Source organism: Phoca vitulina, unplaced genomic scaffold (assembly GCF_004348235.1).
Source record: "Phoca vitulina isolate PV1807 unplaced genomic scaffold, GSC_HSeal_1.0 scaffold2, whole genome shotgun sequence".
In the NCBI taxonomy this organism is placed as follows: domain Eukaryota; kingdom Metazoa; phylum Chordata; class Mammalia; order Carnivora; family Phocidae; genus Phoca; species Phoca vitulina.
Window position 1 is genome coordinate 90,222,034 of NW_022589705.1, and position 25,920 is coordinate 90,247,953.

General features: G+C 55.9%; 1 protein-coding gene across 7 annotated transcripts in view; it reads right to left on the reverse strand.

Moving 5' to 3' along the window:
- The window catches only part of KAZN (kazrin, periplakin interacting protein), a 1,052,477-nt gene that overhangs the window by 35,047 nt on the left and 991,510 nt on the right, over positions 1 to 25,920 (reverse strand). For 5 of the 7 annotated variants that reach the window (XM_032393243.1, XM_032393251.1, XM_032393236.1 and 2 more), the window contains 5 exons: positions 22,636 to 22,806; positions 15,955 to 16,144; positions 13,795 to 13,925; positions 10,807 to 10,857; positions 9,257 to 9,380 (listed from right to left, as the gene is read on the reverse strand). In XM_032393243.1, the coding sequence (XP_032249134.1) occupies positions 9,257 to 9,380; positions 10,807 to 10,857; positions 13,795 to 13,925; positions 15,955 to 16,144; positions 22,636 to 22,806 (667 nt within the window). Of the gene's footprint in view, positions 1 to 9,130; positions 9,381 to 10,806; positions 10,858 to 13,794; positions 13,926 to 15,954; positions 16,145 to 22,635; positions 22,807 to 25,920 lie in introns of those variants that run through there. The other 2 variants (XM_032393281.1, XM_032393277.1) reach the window with 2 other exon arrangements.

Below are 25,920 nucleotides of genomic sequence, written 5' to 3' on the forward strand. Positions count from 1 at the left end.
CCACTCTGTGTATACCTGGGACCTGGGACAGCAGCAAAATCAATATCCTGGGGCTGGTGTTTCTTAGCCAGTCTGCGGGGGCCCTTCCTTTTCTGCAGAGGCTACACACTGACTCGGGTTCTTTCTGAGGAAAGGGGATGCTCGGACAGAGAGAGGTCCAGACTCCACCTCGCCTTGCTCCTGGCTCACTTCTTAAGGCTCCTGGGAATCCTATATGAGCCTCAGGGACTTTCCAGGGCTCAACAATGTCAGAAGTGTGGTGTGCTTAGAGCTCTCCAAAGAATTGCTGACTTAGTGTCTCTAAGCACGGAATACGGGCTGAGGAGTCGCCCATTGCAACATGTCCCAGAGGGTGCTCTGTGGAACTAGGTACAAATGCATGGTTCTGCGGTCAGTTACGTTTGGGAAAATAAGTGGACAAAAGTGAGATATTTTCCTTCCCTGCAGAACTTGTTAGAGCCTTGATAAACGAATGTGTTGTATTCAGGATCTCTAAGGTTTAGAGACACAGCATTGTTTCCAAAACGATTGACCCAAGGATTTTTTTCCGCCCCCCCGCCCTGCTGAATCTTGTGGTCTGCAGCAGCTCAGAACACTGGCCTGGGAGTCAGGAGCCCTGGGTTCCCGAACCAGCTCAGCCACTGATGCCCTGCTTGACTGCGGGCAAGTCCCTTCCCATCTGTAACATGAGGGGAGTGGGCGAGAAGCCAAGAGCCCTGTCAGCTCTACACGTCCTGCGTCCTCTGGTCTTGTCCCTGAGCTGGTCCTGGCAGCTCGGGCGAGTTGCTGAACCTGCCCGGGCCTGCCTTCACACCTGTACTAAGGATCCTGCTCTGCCTCTCTCACAGGGCGGTGAGAGGCTGAGATGAGATCCCTGTCCTCATTGTCATTGTCATTGTCATCATCATTGTGGCTTATATTCACTGCTACCCAAGCTAAGCCTTTTATATGCAGTAACTCGTTTCTTCCTTGCAGCCACCCCTTGAGAGCGCCTTGCTGTCCCCAGTGTACACATCGGGAAACAAAGACCCTGCCAGGTTCAGTAACTTGCTTAAGGTTGCCAGGTAGTAAATGGTCAGGACTAAGGTTTGGACCCAGACAGTTTGCCCAGAAGCTACCCCCTTAACCTTGACCTTAATCTGCCCGGGAAAGAGCGTTGCAAGCTGCAAAGGGCTGTCCCCTGGGAGTAGTCTTGCTGTGGTTCATCTGGGGGCTGTGCTTGGCCTCCCGGGGAGGGGCTCTGGCCCTCCATTTGCAGGCTTTCCTGTTCTGCCAGGGTGAGGAGGGAAGAGACCTGGGCCAGCTGTCTCTGGTGCAGAGCAGGGGTGAGCAGGGCAGTCTGGGGTGCCCTTGGGGAGTGGCTTTTCCACAATGGGGGGGGTGCAGGAGGAGGCCTGAGGCAGCCCATAGGATGCAGCTTAGATTTGACCTAACCCATGGGGGTCACACTGCCTTGGCGTTGCGAACCCTTCGTGCCAATGAGATCATATCTGTAAGAGAAATAAACTGGAGCTTTGCGGTGAAGGGCAGTGAGCGTGGTGGGGGAGGTGGCCTGGGGCAGGGACACCAGGGACTTGTAAGGCTCCACAGGCCCCCACTGCCCTGGTTTGTTTTAGAGGGAGTCTGAGGCCCAGAGAGAGAGACCGACTTGCTCGTGGTCACACAGCGAGTCCTTGGCCAAGCTGGGAACAGGACGTCCAGAGCCAGGCTAGGGGCTGTCGACTCCGCGGGGCTGGGGTGATAAGGCTTCTGGGTTGAAGGCTGGGCCTCCTTAGGAGCCTGAGGGCAGGATCTGGGCAGAGCCCTGCCGGGGCCCCTCCCTCAGCAGCAGCTCCACTCCAGACTGCTCCCCAGAGCACAGCTTGGGCAGTCTTGCTCCCAGTTTAGGGCCCATCATCTGGTGTCCATGGGGCACCACTGGCCCCAGGCCAAGGCCAGCATCCACCAGATGCTTGGCAGAAGCAGGTCAGGCGAGGTCTGACATGGTGGATAGCACGCTCAGAACTGGGCCTGCACCCAGGCTTGACTTCTGTCCCCCCACCTCCTGGCTGTGTGCCTCTAGGAAAGTCGGGAACCTCTCTGTGACTCTAACAGGGGTACTACTGCGGGCTTCTGAGGCTGCCCGGGAGGCAGCGGGTGTGCCAGGCCAGACCCCTCCGCTCTCTGCTCAGCAAGGCCTAGCAAAGGCCCGTAGCAGCCGTTCCCCCCTCACAGGGGGACCCTGGAGCTGCCCCAGGGAGGTGGCCTCAACCTCCCTTATCACGGTCCCTTAGGGGCAGTTTCCCCATGGCAAGTCTGCGCTAAAACCCACGGCCAGGATGCTGCCCTCGGCTACTGCCCCGTGCGACCTCTCCCCCAAATGAGCCCACATCGGGGAGCTTGTGTGGAACACAGATCCCAGCGTCTCACCCCCAGACCTGATTTAGTAGCTATGAGATGGAGCCAGGGAATCTGTATCCGTAAAACTCAAGGCATGGTCAGGTCTGACCACTACTGATCTATGTGTGGTTCTCAAACTTTCCCTCTCTCTCTCTCTCTCTCTCTTTTTTCTTTCTTGTTCACTTTTTTGTCTGGCATGGGATCCTTCAAATGGACATAGAGGTCCAATGTGCAACACATAAGAGCAGAGCTTCTTCTGGCTGAAGGTAGGACTAGAGCCTTGCCTGCTAGTTCTTTCACCAGCTACGGCAACCTCTTGAGGGGCCTCTGAGGAACCCCCAAGTGTTCCATGGAACACAGTTTGAAAACTACTACTCATTCCAATTTCTTCCTCTGCTGGGTAGAAAAACTGAGCCCCGAAGAGCTAGCCTGCACAGGGCTTGGCTAGTGAGGCTTTCTCAAGTTCTCTGAAGCTATTGATCAGTTGCCCCCCGGGCGAGAGCTTGGTCAGAGACTGCGGAGCATGATTACTGAGAACACGGACTCTGGAGCCAGATGGCTGGAGTTGAAACCCAGTTCTGCCTCTTCCTAGCTGTGTGACTTTGGGCAACAACTTCACCTCTCTGTGCCTCCGTTTGTTCATCTATAAAATGGAGGTACTGACAGTATTTATCTTGGAGGGCTGTTGGAAGGATGATATGAGTGAGTATCTGCAAAGAGTTGGAGGCAGGCCTCACTGCGAGGCCAGGCTGGCCCTGGGTTTTGACATCTGTCTCCGTATACATATACCTCCCCGGGGTGACCTGGGGGCTTTCACCTCAAGAACCCAGGCTTAGGCAGCCTAATTGCTTCCCAGGGTCTAAATTTCTCTGTATTAGCCACAGCACAGAGTATGTTTCTACTTGGAATCTAGAACGAATTTTGTCATGGCTGATGGATTCTGGGGGCACACATGTCAAAGCCTCCCGGTTCCGAGGCAGAGAAGCCCGGAGTCCCTCACAGAGCCACACTGGAACGGAATCTGGACTCTGAGGAGTGGGCACACAGCTGGAGTGATGTCAGGATCACACGGCCTGAGGCCCGGATTTTACCCGTGGGGGACCTGTTTGGATCGAGTCACCTTTGGGCTCAGGATGTGTATCAAGCTGCTTGCACATGTTTTTCCTGTCTCTGATTTGAACTTAAATCCACTCAAATCATGGGAACACAAGCCATGCGGCCAGTCCTTTCCAGGCTGCAAAACACAGTCAGCTCTCACTTCTGAGCCTGTGAGGAGGCGAGCGTTATGATACCCACATCATAGATGAGAGGACGCTGAGGCTCACGGTTAAACAAATTGCTAGAAATCAGATGCAGGACCAGAGCTGGAGTGTTTATCCAGGCCTGGCCTGGCCCCACTGGTGGGCTGCAAGGGTCCTCCAGGTGGAGCATGGCATGCAATTTCATAGAGTCTCTTGTTTGGGTGCAATTAACTGCCATTTCCTGGTAATCCATTAAGAGAAAAATCAGACAAAACCTGAAACTCAGTTAATACCGGCCAGCAATCAACTAGTGTTTCCCGGGGACTCGGATTGAGAAGCACGGCTTCTGCGCGTAGCCTGACCATGTCACAGGGCTCCCCCGGGGAACGAGCTGGGGACTGGGAAGTCCTGCCATTTTCGGGAAGAAGAGGGCAAGGCTTTCAGTGGTCACTTCTTAAAGACCAATCCTCTTGGGATGATTTTCTCATGGATTGTTTGTTGGGGATGGTGGGCCTAGCCCTCAGAGCGCAGCGTGGCACATTTGCGTATTTTTCAGTAACTGGGCTTTAAAAGACCATGTAGTCGTGGTTCAGGTATGAACTTCTCATACCCTCGCTGCCAGCAAGACTTACTGGAGAGTGACCCCTCACTGGTGATGTACTTACTATTCTAACACACACCCAAGACCAAACTCCTAAGTTATTTTTATGTTTATAGGGCATTCTTTTAGAATATAAAATTACGAATCCTTTTATAAGATAAGGTTAATGACATGTATTCCCTCTTGATTCTTTATGACCACCAAGTTCTTTTAGTTCTTTTTCCACTCGAAAATGGGAACAGGTGGGAGGTGGGGGATGATGGCAGCTTTGGCCCCACCTAGTGGGGTTTGAACTGAAAAAACTTAAGAGCCATTTGTTCAGAGCAGATGGGCTGGGTGGGGGACGGGGGGGGGGGTGTTTGTGAGGCCGGTTCTGTGAAAATGCAGGTTTTGGGTGAGAGGCCCCGCAGATATTTTACAACGCAAGTTGGTGAGCTGGCTGGTGACCTCCTATGTTACAGCCCCACCGCACTGTGAGTCCCCACCGGGCACTGGTGTGGGGCGGCTCCCGGGTCCCTGGACGGGACCCCCACTTCCTGTCGGGGGCAGAGCTGACCCCGAGAACCCAGCAGCTCTGGTGCAGGGAGGGGCCCCACAGCAGGGCAAGAAGAGGCAAACCTCTGCCCCAAACAGCTAGTGCAGGCCAGCAGCTCGTTTCTACTCTGCCCTCCCCAGTCCTCCCTGGGGGTGGGTTTCCTGCGCCAGCAGATAAAAGGCTGACAGAATTGATGGAATAGATGCAGTCACACCAGCAAGGAAGCGCTAAGCTGTGCCGGAGGCTAAGGGTGGCTGAGGCGTAAACCTGGCCCTGCTGAGGCTTCCATGATGTCCCCTGCCCGGGGCCACCCCCTCACTGCCCAGATGGTGGTCAGGGCACTACAGGCTCCCTAGGTTTGAAGTCCAGCTCTACTGTTTACTAGCTTCTTGACCCTGGATGATTTACTTAACCTGAGTTTTCTCACCAAAAATACAGGTTGTTGGAGGGTTAACTGAGTTAATGCATGTAAAGTGCTCAGCACGGACTGTGGCCCCTGGTAAGTGCTTAATAAAGGTTAGATATTATTATTGTTATTATGTTCCTAGGTTCCATCTGTTGGAGCCTGCCAGCACGGGTGGGAGAGCACGCAGAAGGCCCACTGAGTACAGCCGTGCAGGTTCCGCACTGTACAACTCAGGGGACCATTTACACAGTAGTGCCTTCTGCAGTAGTGTAGTGCGCAACCCGTGGGTCTGTACACCGGCCCCTGGGCATCCCTACTTCAATGTCTAATAGGTACCACTTGAAGTTGGGCCATCTGGGGCAAGGTCTCAAAGAAGATAAAGGAGGCAGTATGATTTTTGAGTAGAGCTATGAAGATTTGAATAGGTATGGCCCAGTCCTTGAAAAGGTTACAGGACTGTAGGAGCAACAGTTAGGATCTTGGCCAAGTCACTGGGCTCTGTGCCGAAGTGTTCTCCATCTGTCCAGTGGGGGTGGGGTGGTTGGGCTAGTTTCAGGTTGGCAAATGGGCTTTCTCCTTGTATACCAACTCTGACGGATTGAGTGGCTGTCTGAGGCTTTGTAAAGTGAAGACATCAGAGGCCACTTTGGGCTGGGTAGGAAGGGCTCTTCAATCGATCGGTGATGTCTGCATGAGGCCAGGTAGAGGGAAGCAATGGTATGTGTCCTTGGGCCATTTGCCAGCCTCAGATTAGCCCCGTGGTTCTCAATGCTGGTTACACCTTAGAGTCACCAGAGAAGGTTTAGCTACGCTCTGATTCAGGGCTATAGCCTGGCCTTGGTAACTGTTTTCAAAAGCTCTGCAGGTGATTCTAACATGTGGCTGGGTTGAGAACTGTAGGAGTAGATGTCCCTAAGTTTCCTTGCAGTCCTGAGCTCTACAACTCCTTGGCACGGTCTATAGGTCACGGAGCTTTGAGCTTTCTTCCAGCAGAAACGATGGGGGGGTTTAAAGGCCAGTCTTCCATCAGTTTTATTGCCGGAGAGGATTTGTCTTTAAGTTGGGAGGCAGAGGTGGAGGGTGCTGGCCACGATCAGGGTTTGGGGTAGGCAGGGTGACCTCTTCTTGGGTCACAAGTGGAGTTTCACTGGGGGGAGGCCCAGGCTTTGCATCTGGGGGATCTCATGGGACTCGAAAAAGCCTGGCCCACACAAACTTTATCAGGAAAGCCCTGTGGCTCCCTCGATTTCTTTCTTAAGCTCCTCTCTGTCCCCAGGGAAGGTGGGATGTTGGGACGATGCAGAGGCCCAGTGAGGTCTGCAGGAAGTAACATGCCCCAAACTCACAGGCGCACTTTCTGGGCCTTTGGAAGGAGTGCCGGGGGGAGGGGGAGAGGGAAGCAGATGAAAGCTGACTGGGGCTGCTGAGCTGGACAACGCAGGGCCAGGGAGCCAGGCTCGGAGGTGGTGCATTAGGACCACAGGCAGCCCTGGATGCGGACAGCTCCTCCAAATTACAGTCAGGGCGGCCAAGATGAGAGGTTTCTGGGAGGCCACCCTGGCCTCAGCCCCGCCATGGGCCCAGAATTCAGCCAGCTTTCTCAGCCCCTCCGGACCCAGCCCTGGAATTCCAAGGAGCAGGTCATGCACGGGCTTTGCCTCCCACCCGGAGCAAGATAGAAGCAATCAAATAACATAGAATTCAATAATATTTTAAAATAAGCTTTATTTAGATTTTTTTTAATATTTTATATTTGCATCCATGCCTTCGAGAAACCTTTCCCATGGGAAAAGTTATTTTCATCTAATTTACCCATTACTCATTCGCTATTTGACGTAGTTCTCTTAAATAAATCATCCTTAGTAACTCTTAGATTTATCTCCTAATTTACAAAAACTGAAATGAAAAGGAACTACTAAATCATTACCAGGAGTGGTTGCAATCTTATTTTCTCATAAGTAAAGGGCAAACAATAAAAACCAAAAGAAAAAAAAAATTCATGAGGGAGAAAAGTATTTTCTAAAATCTCTCTCTGTAGAGAAAGATGCCAGGTCTGGCCACTCTCCCTCACCGCCAGGCTCGGTTGAACAGCTTAGCCCAAGGAGGCCAGAAAGATCCTTATTAGGCAGGGTACCCTGCCTTCTCCTGCCCAACCACCCCACCAAGTCAGAAGGAAAGGGAACAGCCTACTGGTGTTTGTTTGTTTGTTTTAGAGACTTTGGACAAAATACCCTATCCTTCTGATAGAGACTCTCCAGCACTTTCAAATCTCCTTTCTTATTAAGAGCTGAAAAATGTTACTGTTAGCAGAAAGCGCAACTACTATTGTGCAGAGGGTGGGTGAACTGAGCTGTGTTAGTAGTTAAGGTGGAGTGGGGGCGGGGTGGAATTCACAGGTCAAAAGAAAAGGGAAAGCTAGTTTTAGGCCTTAGGAGGCTCTGGCTTAGAAGCTCACGTGATCTCCATCACCCGGCGTTACAATGCACATGGTTCCTTTGCTGGTGAAGCCTCACTGGGGCCCACACTGCTCCCCAAATAGGCAGACAGATGTTCCTGCCAGCCTGTCACTCCTAGGGTGAGCAGGCTCAGGCTGTTGTGACAAGGGGGAGGACAGGGCCCGAGGGATCCCGAGAGATTCTGGTGCTGGAAACTGTGTCCCCAACAGCCCTCCCCTTGAGATGGGCACCTCCCCCAGTGACACCTGCCTGGCCAACATGCAGAATAACCAAGGATGAGACAGACACGGCTGCAGGAAGAACCTATGCCTCTCGAGGACCCTCATGGCACCGACTCAGGCCGAGGGTCCCTGTGGCTATACCCTGTGGTCATGTGATTGGCTGTCTCACTCTGTGCTCAACCTCCCTCAAAAGACAGACCCAAGAGAAGGTGACCCTCCGCTCACTGAGGTCAGTGTTCCTTATTTAAGATAAATAGATATATAAAGGCCTGGAGAGGAGCTATGGGGAGGGGGGAGAGAAAGGTGGAGTGCACTTCCATGCAGGGGCGGAAAAATGGGGGAGAGAGAGGGAAGAACGGAAAAAAGCAAGCTTTGAAATCCAATGGTCCCTGGGTTCTGGCCACCCCTAAAGTCTACCTTGCACAGTTTGGCAGCAGCATGATAATAGAACAGACAAGTCAACAGAAACACCCGCGTCCCGCCCACCCCATGGAAAAATATACATCCAATATTTATGTAATAATTTAGATAGAATAAGTCTTCTGCGTTTGTGCAAATAAATTAAACGGAACAATTTTCTTTTTTTTCTTTTTTCCCATAAAGAAAGAAATGGCAACGCAATTTAAAAACTGGCAGGCCGTTAAAAAGAGCCCGTTTGACCTCTGGCGCCCGAGCCAAGGCAAGGCCCATCCTGGCCGGGCTCGCGGGTCTTGGCGGGGAGCGGACCTTACCCTGACCACGTGGGCAGCTTGCGCTTAAAGTGACTCGGGCGCCCCGGGGGGTGGGGGACAGGGTCTGGTCCCGTGCGTTCACACCGGGGGGGGGGGGGGGGGGGGGGGGGGGGGGAACATCAAAAAACAGACCACATCCTTGGGCAGACGGGCTCCAGAAGTAGCAGTTTGGACAAGGGACATTTACAAGCACGGAGTGCACAATAATTTTGTTATTTACAAATACACAGCAGTCCTTCAAGTTTTCAAGTTTCATAAAAAGGAGGAGGGGAGGGGAAAGGGGGAGGTGGAGAAAAAAAACCCAACGAACCGAACAAAAAGAAAAAAAAAAAGACACGGAAAAGAAACAAAAACAGAAACAAACCCAGATTAACAACACAACTGTATCGCTCTGAGGACGACAGAGAGTTGACAGAGTCACACACGGTTGGAGTATGTACATCAATTACAGAGGCGGCGCCGCAGGGGGCGGGGCCCGCGCTCGGCCACGCCCAGCACCCACGTGCGCGGGAGCTCGCGCGCGCGCGCACACACGCCCCGCCACGCACGCCCCGCCGCGCCCCCGCACCCCCCGCCCCGCGCTCGCACGCACGTCCACACGCACAGACACGCCTGCGCGCGGCAGGCGAAGGGAGGCGGGTATCACCAGTCCGCGTCCTCCTCTATGTAATAATCAGGGGCGGTACCATCAAAGAGGCCGGGGTCGAGGGACTTCCGCTGCTTCCCTCTGGCGAAGACGCGCGAGATGGAGCCGAATCCCATCTTCTCTTTCTTCTTTTTCCGTTTTTGGTCTTCAAGATCCTCTAGTGACTGAGGAGTCGGGCCGGGCGGCGGGGGTGGAGGGAGAAGAACAAAGCCACCTGAGCTGGGTGCAGGGGACGCGGGACGGTGGAGGGCACGCGGGACGGTGGAAGGGACAGGGACAGCCGGTGGGTGACGGAGCGGGGCCAGGGTCTGCCTCCCCCACCCCTCGTTCGCGGAGCCGACTTGGGCCCGTTGTGGAAGCTCTCCGGGACAACAGTGGGACCCATGCAAGGCAGTCGTGAGGGTGTCAGCGGGGACGACCACGCTCACAGCAGTGCCTGGGCATCATAACCCTGCAGTAACCCCCAGCTGCTGCTGCTGTACTTGCCACTGTCCCTTAAATTCAGCTTGCCCACAACCCTGCGGTGCTTCCCGAGGGCCCGCAGGAGCGCCTCTGCGCACCGGGCTCTGGCTCGGTCCCTTGTCTTCGGGGACCCTGCAGCAAGGGTACAAATTTCCTGTGGAAAAGTCCCTGTGGGCAAAAGGGGACCCCAGGGGAGCCCGGAAAATGAGGAAGGAGAACCCTGAGCTTTGTGCCGTCCAAGAGCAAGGACCCCAGACCTTAAGGCCCTGGGTAAGAGGCAGGACTGGTCACGGTAGAGCGGGGGAGGAGGGGCGGCTAGGGCCTGGGTTCTAGTCCTAATTATGTCACTACCCCTGGACTCTTGGCGCTCCTCCGGCCTCTCTGAGGAGACAACAGTGAGGATGGGTATAGGCTCCTGTCTAGGTAACTGAGGGCCTGAGGGTGGTGTCTACAGGGGGGCTTTACCATCAAAGATGCGGGGTAGTGTTCTCCATCCAAAAGGTGGAGGTCAGACTAATCATTCCCAAAACACATCAGAATTACCCGAATTCCAGGCCCCACCCCATACCTGGTGGATCAGAATCAGGGTTAAAGGCCCAGGAATCTGCATTTGAAAGGTCTTTCCTGGTGGACCCTGATGCAGATGAGCAGTGCCTAGACCAGCATCTGGGAACCCCAGGACTAGACCGCTGATCTCAGAGACCCCCTTCTGACTCTCAATTCCTGTTTTCCTCCCTGTGGTCCCTCCTCACTCTGATGACAGGGTACTGAAATGTTAAAAATGAATAAAGAACAGTTTCCTGCAGCAAGGGGCCCAAAGAGCTTATGGCCTGGGTCATCAGCCTTTGGCTGCCAGAAGATACTCACCAGGGCAGTAGGATGGAAGATGTGTGATGCACTTAATAGGTCCACAGATTGGAAAGACGACAGGGAAGGGCAAACCAGGTACTGAGCCTGGCTCAGGCACCAAACCATGACTGACTGAGGGAGTGGCTAAACTCCTCTCTGCCTTGGGTGTCCCAAGTATGGAAGTGGGGATGCTGAGAGCCCAGGGGAACAAGGGGCAGGGGGAGTCATAGTCACAATGGGATGATGGGAGGGCCCAAGTGGCCAGGGAAGGACACCTACCTGTACAATGGGGTTGTGCAGGTTCTTCTGTACTGGGCCGGGACTGTCGCCCTGTAGCCAAAAAAGAGGGGGGAAATGAAACAGCAGGGACACACAACACATGGGAGCAGAAGTGGCCCATGGAGAGTGGGGTCTTCCATGGAAGGAAGCCATCTCTTAGGAACCACCTTACCTCTGTAGTGGGGAACCCACCCCCGCCCCTGAAGCAACTACTCCCAGATGGCTCAACAATGGCACCTGGGGTTTGAGATGCTGCCTGGACCAGGGGTCCTGGGGTGCTCTCCTGCCTGCTCAGACCTCTTGACCCCCAACACCCTCTGACCAACAAATCAGTCACTTGAAGGCTTCTAAGATCCTGTCCCAAGTGGTCCATCAAGCTGGAACTCGAGATTGGTTATACTTGGTGTTGCTCATAAAGAAATACAATTTTAAAGAAAAAAAGCACAAAAATAAAGAATTTCAGGACAGGAAGACTCGGGAGACTAGGTAGCTTCTAATTTCCCCCACAAACAATTCAATGCATCTCTTATTTTGTGGAGGGGTAGGCAGGCCTCATGGGCCTGATTTACAGATACAGAGAGGCTCCAGGCAATCCAGTGTGATGGAACTAATAATCAGTAGAGCTACAACTCCAATTTGGGACTGTTTCTTCCCGGTCCAGTGCTCCTTTCGGTGGGCATGCAAAGGTGGGTGTGCAAAAGCCTTCACTACATCCTAGAATCTGGCTGCACTGCCTGGGGGGGCAAACAGATCATTGGGATCACAAGTCATTACAAGGGAGGCCCCTGATGGTTGTTTCCAGAATTGCAGGCAAAAAAGCCATGAAAAAAAGTATGTCACTTGGGCCCAAGTCCCTCCATCTTCTCCAACTTCCCTACACTTAGTCCCGACCTCTGCTCTAAATTAGTGGCCAGAGAATAAGATGGACAGGTCCTTAGTCCAGGCTGGGCTGTTCTGACCTGCTGTGCCAGGTCAAAGGCCTGAGAACAGAGGGTTACCTTCTGCTTTTTCCAGGCTCTTCTTGGCTTACCTGTGTGCCCATCTGTTGAAATGGGGGATGAAGGTGGCTGAGGGAGGGCAAGGATGGAACAAATGGTAGTTTAGTCTTTAGTCCCATCCCAAGGTTTGCAAACAGAACCCATCTGGCAGGCAGCTAAGACAGGTCTACTCTGGGCAGGGCCATCTTTGCCAAATTCATGGGGAAGAGAATGAGGCCAGGGCCCAGTGGAATGGCTGGCTGCAGACAACAGGCTTATGAAAGCACCCAGGTCGTGGCAGCAGGGCCCTGTGTAAGGTGATCTTGGAAATAAACAGGCTGTACCTGCCACCTGTAGCAGCTGAAATGTGTCAAGGCCAAGTCGGGCAAGAGGCTAGGCCAAATGCAATTCAAGAGGCCTTTAGAGAACCTTTCTGCAGAATGGACTTTCCAGCAGTATTTTGGCTCTCCGAGCCCCCTCGGGCCCACCATGAGAAGAGAAAATCTGGCTCCTGGGAAGGTCTTCTCATTTGGGGTGTGCGTGGCTCCTCTAGGTCTCTAGCCCGTGCTCTCTAACAAGGAGGGCATTGTTGGCTGTAGATTCAGCTCAACAGTGGGCCCTGAGAACCAGAGGACAGCTGTCAGAGGCCCTCCAGTGGCCCCCTTCCTCGCCCTGGTTCTGTCATTCAAGACAGCCTCTGTCACAGGGGTTCTGTCCTGAGCACTGGTGAAGAACAAACTGCTTTAAGGAAGTTGAAAAAGAATCCCAGCCTTGAGTGGGTTTCAGGCCTGGAGCGGCCTTCTCCGCATCCCGACTGGGCGGGATAAGGCCCTGGGCCAGTGATCCCTGTTGCCCACGTCATCAGGCGAAGGCAACTAATTTTAAGTTCAGTCTTTAATACTTTTATTAGTAGTCTTTAGCTACTTCTCATGGTTGTTGTAGACGGGAAAAAACGTTTCCCTTATGGTTATTCACATATAGAAAAGTTACTGATTATTATACATTGATTTTCAACCAGTACCGTTCATGTTCTTGGTCATTATTGGTTCTAATAGTTTTACAGGTTATTCTCTTGAGTTTCCAGGTAGATAATCATATCATCGGCACGTAAGAGTTATTTTGTCTTTCTTTCCCACTATATTCACCTCATTTCTTTTATATTATCAATCGTGCTCGTTAATACAACATTAGCTGAGTTTTTGAGAAAGCTTTCTCATGCACTCGAAGACCTAACTCCATGGTGTCTCGGTCTTCATGGCAGGGGAACCCTCCATATTATCAGCTGTGGGACAGAACAAAACCATACAGTGGCCTCCACAGCCCGCTCCCCAGTGTTTCTTGTTGGAGCCTCAACACGGCGTCCTCCTGTCCTCAGGCGCTTGACCCACCTTCGTGCCCTCACTCCTTGGGAGCCCGACTGGCGGCTTCGCCAGTCACCAAGAGTTAGGTGGCTAGGGACCTGCACCTCTTGGTAGCTGGCGCCCAGCATGCCATCAAAAAGTGTTTGATTAAATAAGCAAAGCGAAAAAACAGAACAAATTCACGGGACGCCTCTCTAGAGGAAATATTTGCCCAAACTCCTGGAAAATGAAAAAAAAAAAAAATCTGGCTCATTCCTGGAAGAAGGACTGAGAGCTGGGTCTACGGGGAAATGAAGTACTGGTAAGGCCCTGGGCTCTGGAAGGTCACAGCTGGGAGGAGAAGCCCACGGTCCCAGACGCAGGGACCCCGCCAGAGGTAGTCCCGAGCTGCGCAGACCCTGAGCCGACCCAGGCCTGCCTTCCTCTGGGTTTTTCTTGCCCTCCCGGACACAAGGAGCAAACAGGCCTCCTTTCTTTCTCGCCCCACATCCATCTCTTCTTGCAAAAAGAACAGACCAGGAAATGCCTTCGCCAGAGTGCTCCCTGGGTGGACGAGAGGAAACAGCGGGTAGGTCTTCACCCCTCCACCCCGCCCCCCTGCGGTTTCCAGGAGGGGCCCCTGGCCCCGGCCCTGCTGCTGCTGGCCTTACGTTGCAGAGGGAGTGTGTCCGGTGTCGAGGGGAGTTGATGTCGCTGGGCGTGGACGACCGGTCTCCTTCGGCGGCAGACGCGTCGGAGATGACAGAGGGCTGCCGGGAGTGGCAGGGGCTCACCCTGACCGCTGGAAAGCAGGGACAGCTGGTAAGTGAGGGGTGGCAAGAACGTCCCCGCCTGTGCTGACCTGCAGCCAGGCCACCCTACACCCCCATTATCCAGATGAGAATGCTGAGACACAGAGAAGGGACTGCCTAGCCCTCTGCCCCTCCGTTCCACAGACCCACACGTCACCAGAGAGCAGCTGCTGGGAAGGACTGCCCCTGGCCTCTGGATCCAATCAGGCCCTCTCCTAACCACAGCAAAGGAGAAGAGGCAGGAGTTTCCAGGGACCCTGGTGACTGTCCTCACAAGGCTCCTACCACCTGGACGTTCCCTGGATCCGGAACAATCCTAACTGCCAGTCAACACCAACTTCCTTAGTGAGAAGCCTGGAGGCCACGGCCAGATCTCCTCTTTCCCTCACACCCCCCACCCAGTCATCCTCAGCGCAACCCTCCAAATCCATCCACTTCTCTCCAACCCCAAACACAACCCCAAGTCCATCCACTTCTCTCCAACCCCAACACTACCCCCAAATCTGTCCACTTGTCTCCAACCCCACTGCCACTACCCGAGCCAAAGCCACTGCTGTCTCTTGCCTGGAAGACCATGCAGCCTCCCAGCAGGCCTCCCTGACTCCGTTCCTCACACTGCAGCAAAGCCAGGCATTTGCTCATGCTGGGGGTAAAAACCCCCAAGGCCCAAAGGGACATGGCTCTGCCCACCCTACCAGCCTCGGCTTATGGTCACACCAGCTTTCTGACAGTGCCCGACGTGGGCCATCTCCTCCCGGCCTTTGCGGGTCCTGCTGCTCATCAGGTACATTCTCATCATCCAGGTCTCTCAGCCCGTCCTGAGAGAGGCCTCCCCCGGTTATCAGCTCTCCCCACACTTTTCCCCGCCAAAGACTGTCTTCTGTTGATTTCCCTCCCTGTGCTAACTACCGTCTATCACCATTCTGTCTGTCAGCCCAGTTACACCGGGTTGTCTGTCTTCTCGCCCACAATGTCTGCTCCATGAGGGCAGGCACGCTGGCTGTCTTATCCATGGTGACCTCTAGAGCTCACGGTGCCCGGCATGGAGCACGTGCTCCATCCGTAGTGGTGGAATGGACGGCTGAGCTCAGAAGGCACAGTCCTGAAGAGCCCCCAGGCCCCCCACCAGATTGCCCTCCTGGCTGCAGGTGCCGGCTGGAGGAAGCACTTAATGCTCAGCAAGGCTGCCTCGGGACCTACTGTACGCAGGCAGCACGTGACGGGGGGGGGGGGGGCTGTAGTAAGCGGCCATAGGGTTGAACGCCGCGGTTGGGGGGGGGGCGCGGGAGAGGGATGGGCAATGAATGGGCTGCGCAGTCAGGGACTGGGGTTCCCAGCGAGGTGAGGGCAGCACCTGCACGTGGCACACAAAGGCAGCCACTCACGTGTGGCACGGCCAGCGGGTGCGGAAGCTGCCCGGAGGCTGCACCCCGCCCCCTGCCAGTGCCGGGAGCGAACCCGTGTTCCGTGGCCCTCCCACACATCCCGTGACCGCGTGGCGCTGTGAATCAAGGCGCTCTGCGGCCCCACTCCCCCCGCCACGGATCCCGAGAGCCAGGCTGGAGAATCCGTGCCGCACTCCCTAGACACAGTCACTGGTCCGGGGTGGGCATGTGACCCAGCCTAGCCAATCAGCGTCCTTCTTCGGCATTTACTCTCAACAGAGAGAGAGAGAGTTTTTCTTTCTCCCGACTTTGGCGCTTTAAGACCTTAAAAGCCTGAACTTACTGGAGACCGTTTTGCTGCTCTGTGGAAAGAGATGGCCTGAAGAGGAGGCCAAAGGGAGGCAGGCGGGGCCGAGACAGAGCACACCCCGATACTGTCCGGCCCTCGAGATACAGCTGTGCCTGAAGTCCATCTCTGGGGCTTCTCAGTTACACGAGCCTGTGGTCTCTGCCCCACAACCCCCCTAAGCAGCCACAGTGGGAAGAGAGGGGCTGCTTGCCCCCACTGGGGAGGTCAGCGGCTCCTAAGAAGCCCCCGCAGCCAGGGCGGGGCCAGGCTGCGGGCAGGACTCACCTTGCCGGTCTGCAGGGTGGGGGGGGTGTGAGTGGTAGAGAGTCTGCTGGCTCTGCCGGATGGCCGCGGTCAGCGGGAGGTCGGCCTGCACCACCCACTCCTGGTTGCCGTTGAGCACCGTCTCCCCCGGCATGGCGAGTGAATGCCGCTTGGGGACGTCCTTGGTCAGCGTAGCTAAGGACTGCTTGGCCTGGAGAGAGGGCCGGGAGACAGAAAAAGACAATGGGATCGAGGCGACCTCTTGGCCTGTTGCTTGGCCAGGACCCACCATGGTGAGAGAGCCGGGAATCCGACCTTGGTACCAGGCGATCTCTGGCTCTACATCGCATTGCACACTCACTTTGGGGTTACCCCTTAGTTCCTGCTAACACAAAGTGAGACCAGGGTTACAAGAGAAAGGGGGGGTGTCCAAGGACATACTTATCACCCATTCTTTCTGGTTCTCCAAGGACCAGCTGGGATTTGAATCAGAGTGAAGGAAAAGTCACTGCCTTCCTGAGCCTCAGCTTCCCCACCTGTAAAATGAAAACCCCAGAGCAAGCAATCTTTAGGGTTCCCTCTAGCTTGGACACCCCAAGTCTATGAAATGACTCCAGAAGGCAGAAGGAGGCTGAGTTGGAAGGTAATCAGTCCCATCCCACAAGCCAGGTAATCTCCCTTCCAGTTTAGAAAAACCATCATGTGCTCAGTGCAACAGCCCTGGATCTCAAGTAGGGAGTGGAAGATTATCTGTGCTTGACGGAGGAGAAACCGAAGCTTAGAGAAGTGACTTCTTCAAGAATGCACAGCAAGCACAACATTCAAGGGGGTCCCAAGCCTGGGAGTCTGGCCATGAGCCCCGTGGTTTCTACAGCACCCACACTCCTCTGGGGCAATGAAATCACCAGCCCAAGTAATGCAGACTCTGAATCCATGAAGCAGAGACTGGGGTGTGCCTGGTCACCACGGAATCCGCAGGCCCTGGCTTGGAGCTGGGCACATGCAGCGATCAATAAAAATCCTCGGAATTAACGGAAGCAGGCTCTGCTATGTCCAGGCTGACAGCTCAGGGAATCTGCTCTGTTAACTTACCCCCAAAGCAAGGGAACAATCCTGCTGAAGGAAGGGGCTAGGCTGGGGGTGTCGTAGGGTTGTTATAGGCTTGCAGCAACCCAGCAACACAGGAGACTCCCATTTCCTGGCCACCACGGTACCGCACCATGTGCATCTGACCTCCTGGCCCTCCATCTGGCTACCACTCCATGCACTAAGCTGCCCTACTCCCTTGCTTCCTCCTGCCCAATCCATCTTGGCTGCCTGGAAGACAGACTCAGGGTTGAGAAATGAGCCCCAGGTCAGTCTGCCATCATGCGAATGAGCCCTCAGCTCTGCCCTCTTGCACACGTTCCCAGGCACCTATGTGGGAAGCCATAGGGATTGCTCTTCTGTCCCCACCTGGCTTTCTTCTCCCAGGTGGGGCCTCAGCTCTGTGTGGGCCTGGGAGAGGCACCTTCTAACTCAGCAGGCAGCTTGACATCATTGCTACTCCACAGCTGGGGGGTCCCCTACGGCGAGTCCTGCAGGATGGGGTGGTGGTACCTCTGAGTTCTAAAGCACAGGGACACTTACAAACGGTCCACTCATGACAGAGCTACAACAGAGACGAGACCTACAGGAGAGGTGTGTAGAGTCAACTTAAAATAGAGGCATGTGCGTGTGCATGCACGCCCAGTGCTGCAACGGGTCATCTTCCTGTAGCAGTCTACACCGCGTTCTTTAGCTGACCTCTTCCGCTGAATGTGCTTTAATGCTGGGAGCATCCCTTGAGCGCTGGCTCCCTCTTCTGTCTGAGCCTCTCCCCTCTCCCGAGTGCTCTGTGCCTGGAGTTCTGAGCTAATGGATAGTGGGACATCGGCTCAAACCCCCTCACGTGACGGAAATCAGACAGAACTGGGTTCAAACTCCACTTCTGCTATTTAACTTGCTGTGTGACCTTGAGCAAGGTCCTCACGAGTAGGATGGGGAACGGAGAGGGATCCTTTCTGTGTAAGTAGCACCACCCGGAGTTGTGGTTGACAAAGTGGCCCAGCAAAGTGCTTTGGAGTTTGGGCTCGGAAATCGGACTGCCGGGATTTGAGCCCGGCTGCGCCCCTTCCCAGTGGGGGGGGATCCTGAGTGAGGTCCCTCAGCCCTCGGCGCCACCACGCCCTCATCTGTCTGAGGGGCATCACATGGTTGCTATGGAGAGCCCTGGCCTATGGGAAAATACTCAATAAAGGTTAGTGACTTATCACGAAACATCTATAAGACGTGGACTAGGTCCCACGGAGGCCCAGGACGCCGGGTACCCTACTGCACATTCAGTAAGTCGCAGCTGCGGGGGTTGGTGGGGTCATTGATGCCCCCCCCCCCCACACACACACAGGGTGAGAAGATCCAGGAGGCAGGCTGGACCCTGCCCTGGGCCTCCCTCCCTGACTGCCTGGAAGGCCTGCCGATGGGCAGCCATGAAGTAGTCTGCGTTGGACAGTGAGCCTGGGCCCCCGATGGATGCTGGGAGTGCGGCTCAGCGGAATCCTTCACCAGCTTTTCAAGGCATTCCTGCTTGTCCGGGGGACGTCTCCGCTGGGCAAAGGCTGGGAGGATCCTGGTACAGGAACCTCCAGGAAAACATGAGCAGGTCTGTGAGCAGGTCTGGTCCAGGGCCAGGAGGTGGTGCTTGTGGCAGGCGGGTTTCCGCAGCGCGAGGGCAGAAGCAGCGCCAACCCAGAGCTCGGCCGCCCCCGTCGTCCCCCTGCTGCTTGACCCAGCCTCTCACCTGCCCTCACCACACCTGACTCTCGCCTGGGCCTGTGGCGGCTGCCATTTTTACAGACAAGGAAACGGAGGCCCAGGCAGGTTAAAAGTGACTTGAGGTCGCACAGTGACTGGCCAGTGGAAGGGACACGAGAATCCACACCTCCTCATCCTGGTGGGGCCGAGGACAGGACGGGGCTAGGTGCAGAACACCGGTCAACAGCTGCCGTTCACTGAGCATCTCCTCACCTCCCCACCGCCCCAGGAGGAATGTCTTAGAGTCCTGACTTCATACATGTGGAAACTGAGATTCAGAGAGGCTGAGTGCCTTGTCAGAGGTCACACAGCCCGAAGATGGCAGGACCCACCTGGGACTCTGTTAGGCACAGCCTGATGCTGAGTCGGGGCCGTCCCACGCTCCCTTCTTGAGAAACATCCAACTTTACAGAAGACTGGTTCTCAACTGGGGCGAAATCTGCCCCTACCCACCTCCCCAGGGAACCCGGGGAAATGTCCCGAGACTTTTGGTTTTCCCAACTGGGAGGTGTTCCTGGCACCTAGTGGGCAGAAGCCAGGGAAGGTGCTAGGCATCCTCCAGTGCGCCGGCCGGCCCCACAACAAACTTACCTGACCCCAAATGTCAACAGTGCCGAGGGTGAGGAGCCCCATTTACAGTGTAGTCAATGGAAGAAACGTCTCCTGTTTTGGAGACGCAGGGTTGACAGAAAACTAGGCCACCCTGAACCAAGCTTTAGTGGGGGGGCGGCAGGACTAGCGTTTCGGGGAAGCCTGTGATCTCGGGGGCTGGCAGTCCTGGCTCCCATCCCTGCTGTGTGGTGGACGCCAGTGGGGAGGGCCTGAGGGACAAGCCATGGCTGCTGGGGGTGGTGCCTCCTTCAGACCAGCAGCCGGATGTCTTTTTAAAGACCTCGCGAGCGAAGGCGCCACATCATGGGGCACAGGGCCTGCCCGACTCCACCTGCTGGGCAGCCCTGGGTGAGCTCCTGCCCCCGAGCCTGTTTCCACATCCCTAAAATGGGCACAACAGGAATACAGGCCTCACTGGAGTGACTGCTAATGGGTATGAATTTCTTTTTAGGGTGGTGAAATTGTTCTGGAACTACACCGTGGTGAAGGTTGCACGGCTCTGTGAACATACTAAAATCCACTGAATCGTACATCTTAAAAAGGATGAATTTTACGGTAGGTGAATTATATCTCAATAAAAGAACATGTTAAAAAATATACACCTACACCCCACAGGGTGGTCCCCCGAAGCCAATGTGGTTACAGAGGTGAAACCATGCCGGGAGCGGTAATGCCTGGGGCGGCCAGGAGTCGTTAATCGGGAACACCTCCCCCCACAAGGGCAGGTGGCTGAGTGGGAGCGTGGGTGCTGCCACCACCAAACACCCAGAGGGCTTTGCTTTCTTGGGAAGCCCAAGTCTTTGGCATTTACTCAAGGGAAGCAGGCCCTTCAGAGCCACATGGAGTGTGTGGAGACCCAGAGCCCAGCTCCCCCCACAGAGGCTGGAAGGAGGAGCGATGCCTAAATTGGGACAGGGCCCGCTTATGCTCATCAGGCACCCAGCTGCTTCCCAGGGTTTTACTGTCACGGGTGGGTGTGAATTTGCCAGCTCAGCTCCCATCTCCTTGGTGGCACCTCGGCGTCACTTAAGAAATGACTCATCACCAGTGGCCAGAGCCAGGACCCCTAGGTAAGTGGTAAACAAGTGACCCTAGAAGGGCCATTTTGCTACCTTTGCTGGACTTACAAAAAAAAAAAAACTGGGGTGCCATTCTGAGGCAGGTTCAAGTTCATCCTCCCCAACAGGGGCCGCCGAGCAGACCACTCCGTGTAGAACCCTGGCTTCCCCACCTCTGCGACTACCTTGGCTTCGAATCATATCTAAGTCTGGCCCTCCACCTTCCCGCTGCACCTGTGAGCTCCTGACTTCCCTTCCAGCACATCCCATGTGCTAAACCAGCCAGAGCGGCTTTCGGTGGCTCACACCCAAGGCACATGTATAAGGCACACGCCCAGGGACGGCGCCCTCCCTTTAGTCTCGGCCTGGCCAGCAGGGCAGTGGGACAAGCTGTCAACGCTGCCTGGAGCAGGCAGTTCCGGAAGCCTCCAGAGTGTGAAATTCTGCGGATGGCGGGCAACAGAGGGAACCTCCAGTCTGGTGAACACCCCAACAACACTGGGGCTGTCATGCATCTTAGCAAAGGCCCTCCCTCTGCCGCTGAGCCCTAGGCAGACATCGGCCACGCTGATGGATGAGAGGCTGTACTCTAGGCTGCAAACACCCACCGTAACTATTCACACTTAGCAGAGGGGGTGTGATGCCCGCCAGAGGAGAGGGCAAGGATCTGAGTGCCGTTGGCCAGAACGGAAGCAGGCTGAGCAGTCTGGGCACGGTGAGAGGAGAAAGAGAGGAGATCTGGTTCCCAATTCTGAAAGACCCCAGAAATCCCCAGAATGCTTGAGGCCAGTGCTCCAAGGCCAGGAAGACACATGTGGCCATCTACGTATGGGGCACTGGGAAGACCTGCACCAACTTCCCAGGTCTGCAGCTGGGAAGGTTTCTGCCCTGGGCTGCAGGCGGCCAGCGCCACCGACCTCACTGGTGGGAGAAGCACCCACCCTTCGAGAGGACCTCGCAGCTGCAGCTTCTTCCGGCCTGGGCAGTTCTGACCACTAGGGGTCAGCATTGGACAGGAGACCCAGGAGAGGCCCAGGGGTCCTGACCCGCCACAGGGTGGTCCACGATCCTGAAGGAAGTGACCCCAGAGAAGGTTTGTGCCACGATATCATCACTACGTACAGCACCACGCGAAGTGCTTCCCTCACGTTACTTCACTGAAATCCTCAGAAAGGCCCTATGGAGTCAATGCAGTTAGCCCTATTTAGACTTGACGAAACAGGTCCCGAGAGGTGAAGGGTCTCGCCCGAGGTCACACAGCTAGGAAGCAATGGGGCTGGATTCAAACCCAGAACCCATGGCTGTCACCACACGGTTAGCCCGCATCCGTGCTCTCTGCAGGAGGCCGTTGTGTTCTAAGAGCTTCGTGGGACCCCTCACCCCCCCAACCCCTCAGGAGCACCCTGCACACACTCCTCCCAGCCACGGTCACATTGAGCCCCTGGTGGTTTCAAAGGCCCCTTAAGCCATGGGCTCCCTGGAGTTTCCCGGCCATCTCCTGGGAGGGCAGGGTGAGGTAAAGACCCCTGCCCCCTTCCAGTACCAGATAAATGGCACTGAAGCCCAGAGAAGTTCAGTGAGTGGCCCAAGGTCACACAGGAACAGGCAGAGCAGGACTCCAGGGCCTGGGACCCCTTCCACCAGGCCCAGACACACCACCTGGGCTCTCTGTCCCCACATGCGGGCTGGCACTTCCATGGAAAACTCAGCGTTTGGAAGTTACTTTGAAGGTTTGTTTTGGATTGGAAAAAAAAAATAACATTTTTTCCTTGACAACCCAAGTAAGATATTTTCACTAGAGATTTCTTGCAATCCTCCTACCCAGAAATAACCACTGTTAGTTTTTTGGTGTATTTTCTCCCAAATGTTTTCCTAAACAAATACGTGTATTTTAAACAAAAATGGGCTTTGTTTGTTGACAGTGGCCTGGGAGCGTGGAAGGGAGGATGGGCTCCCAGCACACTCGCCCGGCCCCTGCAGGTGGATGAGGGGCTGTGGCCTGGGCTCAGGGATTGATGTGGAAGGAAGCTGACAGAGCATCACAGACCCCGCGCCCAGCTGCACCCCCTCCCCGGCCCGTTCTGTGTGACTCCACCGGGGGACTCCCAGTGAACCTGTCCCCACACCTCGTCCCCAGCATGTCACGTGGCTTCTAGCAGCCCAGACGCCCCGGCTGTGTGAAGGTGGGGCGGGGTCTCACCATGGCCAGCTCGGCCTCCAGCTCCTTCATCCGGTTGTCCTTGAGGTCCAGCTGGGAGCGCAGCGCCGTGGCATGGTCCGTGGCCTCCTTGGCTTGGCGCCGCAGCTCCCACTTCTCGCGCTCCAGCAGGTCCTTCTCCTTAGCCAGGGCTTTGACGGCATCCTCGCTCTCCTGCGGGGACAGAGCACCAGGCCGTTATAGCGGGGGCGCGGGGCCTCCTCTTGGAAGGGCCAGAGGGGGGCCTTGAGCCCTGGACCAGAGGAAGGTGAGGGGAGGCCCCTGGCTCTGCCACAGCTTAGCTGGGGGACCAGACTGAGACAAACCATTAGGAGATGCTCAGTAAATATTGTTTCTGTGAATCAATGAGCAAATGAATGCTACGAGTAAGTGTTTTTACCCCATCAAGTCTCCGTTTCTCCATCTTTGAAATGGGGGGGGGGTAGTTGATACTACTTGTTTCAAAGAATTGTTATAAAGATGAAATGACCTCCTGTGCAGGAAATACGTGGAGTCCGAGGGAAGTCTGGGTCAGTAGCGGGTGTGGGGCTTTGTCCGGGTGGTTTGGTAACGTGTGTGTCACGGAAAGGAGAGACGGAGAAAGAGACAGCGGCTGAGCAGCTGCTCTGGCTGCCCCGGGGTCCCGCAGCACCCCACGGGGTCACAGCCCACGCCAAAGCAGGCGAGCGGCTGTGACTGAAGGCAGCATGGTCGCCGGCCGGTCCCCCGCCCTGAGCCGTTTCCTCCGGGGTGCAGAGGGAAGGGCCCGGGGCTCCGGCTGCGCCGAGTGAGCGAAGCCAAGGGACAGACAGCTGAATCATGGGGTCTGACCTCCGTGGGCAAGAGCCACGTGTCCGATCAGTAGGCGCCCTTCCCGAGAAGAAGGGTCCCAGCGCAGGGCCCTGCCCACCCCCCCAGCAAGGTCTTCCCATTGATAGGATCAGGAGCGGTGCTCCAGCTCTGTGTGCAGCCTGGGGCCGTGGAGGGAGGCGGCCCTCCTGCCGTGTTTACCAGCCCTGTCGCCAAAGGCCTGACGGCCAGATGGCCAGAGCCAGGGAGGCCGGGGGCTGGCCTTTTCTCTGGGGTTGTCACAGGGCTGAGGCTACGGCTTATGGTCTGGGGAGAGGGAGTGTGGGTCAAATCCTGGCTCTGCAAGGACAAGCGGCAATGACTATCGGGCCCCCGCGCCCTTGTCTGTAACCCAGAGATAATACGCAAGGACTTCAGGGTGTTATTTTGAGGATGGAATGAGACAATCCTTGTGGCGAGCTCAGCACGGTGCGGGCACACAGCAGTGTCTGCTCGGCGGTCCTCTCTGAGCAGCCTTCCGGGACCACCCGCCTGAGAGCAGCCCTGGGCTCCCCGTTCTGCCACCCGACGTTGGCCACTGAACCCGTGTTCACGGATGCCGTGGGCAGGCACGAGCCACACAGAAATGCCTGCATCCACGGAGCTCCCAGAGCAGAGCCCCCCGGCACGCGCCGTGAGAGCAGGGATGTGCAGCTTCGGTGCGCGGGCACAGACCCGGGTCCCAGCGGGGACAGCCCGCACACAGCAGCGGGCGACAGACACAGTGGCGACACGATCAGGCGCACCCGGCTGCAGGGGGCCGGCTGTGAAGGCCATCGCGCCATGGCTCCTGGGCCGGTGCGAGCAGCCCGCACCCCAGCTTCAGTGCAGCCTAGAGGGGGTGCGGGGGACGGTCCCTTCCAGGACGTGCCACTGGCCCCTGCTCTTTGGGCTCAGGACGCCTGGGTTTGAGTCTTTGCTGCAGGGCGCTGGCTGAGTTGTTCAACTTCCCCAAACCTCGACCGACCACCTCATTTGTGAGACGGCGACACTACCACCTCCCAGGGTGACGGATGCTCTGCAGAAACCGGCCATGCCAAGATACACAGCGACAGATGGTACTATCACCCCATCACAGGTGGAGTTGTACTGAGGTTCTGGAAGCAAGACTCTCAGTGCAGGGAGGCATGCCACTGCTGGTTAGTTCTCCCTTCTCTGTGGAGCTGGGTTCAGGTGGGGTCAGGCCAACAGGGGACAGGCAGGGCCCCCAGCACGCACGCGGATGGGGAGCTCCTACCCTGGGGGCTGAGCCATGTCCTGGGCATCGGCTCCCAGCACCCAGCCGCAAGCCTGGATCACAGAAGGGCCCGGGAGATGAAGTGTGTGGAACTGAGTAACTGGGTAAGGACCGTCCCTTAGAACCGGCTGGTGTGCAAGAGGCTGCTTACAAAACATTTTTGAATTAGGAGGAAGGTCCCCTAGGACCCTCAGGATCATCTTTGTCTCTGTGTCTGTTTGCAGTCACTGACTGCACTGGTCATGAGCAGACCAGAGGGAAAGCCCGTAGATAGGTGCTTTTCGACTTGGTGAAGACTCTGATGCCCCCTCCCATGATCATATTCCCTGGCGGCAGGAGAGCGGGCTCGGCAGCAACTGACACGGAATGTTCTGAACACACGCTGAGTACGGTGCCTCAGCGTTTTAGGCAATTATATTTAAACCTCGCAACCACCCGTGAGGTGGGGGACTGTAGTGATCCCCATTTCACAGATGAGCGCATTGAGGCCAGAGAAATAAGTTCCCAGCCCCTCAGACAGTGTGGTAGAAGTCTCAATCCTTGCTGGTAACTGAGGCAGGAAAGCAACAGAAAGGAGACTGGCCAGGGAGGCTGGACCCAGATGTGGGTCAGGGTGGCCGGGATTTATGAGGGGAGGATTTGGCCCGCTGTGCGGGGCCTCAGATGCGAAGCTGGAAGTGGGGTCCCCCTACTGGCACCTGGGGCTCACTGGACAGAAGTAGGAGGGGCGCAGTGGGGAGGGGGCAGCAGGGGGACACAGGCCTGGCTGGGGAGGCGAGGAGGGCAGGATGAAGGTGGCCTATTGTGACAGCAATTGGCCCCCCGCCTGGCTGCCCGGCTTGCTGCAAGAACTTCCTCAGCTGATTTATGGAGAGTGCCAAATCCACCTCGGAACTGCACCCATGTGACAGGAACATGCATTAGGCACAACTTTCTGGGATGTTGCAATTCTGTGAACTTTCTGGGCAGGCCCCGAACCCCTCATTTCTCAGCAGCCTGCGCCCGTGCTGACCCTAGGAGCTCAGAGAACTGGGATCTGCTCCCTGCTCCAGGGAAGGCCTGCGGGGGTCCCCAGGAGGAACTGGCTGAGCAGGGGCAGGTGAAGTGGCAGGGCCAAGGAGGGTGGGGGGCACCTGAGGGTTCCCCTCATCCTGTTCACAGGGACACTTATTTTGTGCATAAAAGGCAAGTCATTTTTTTTT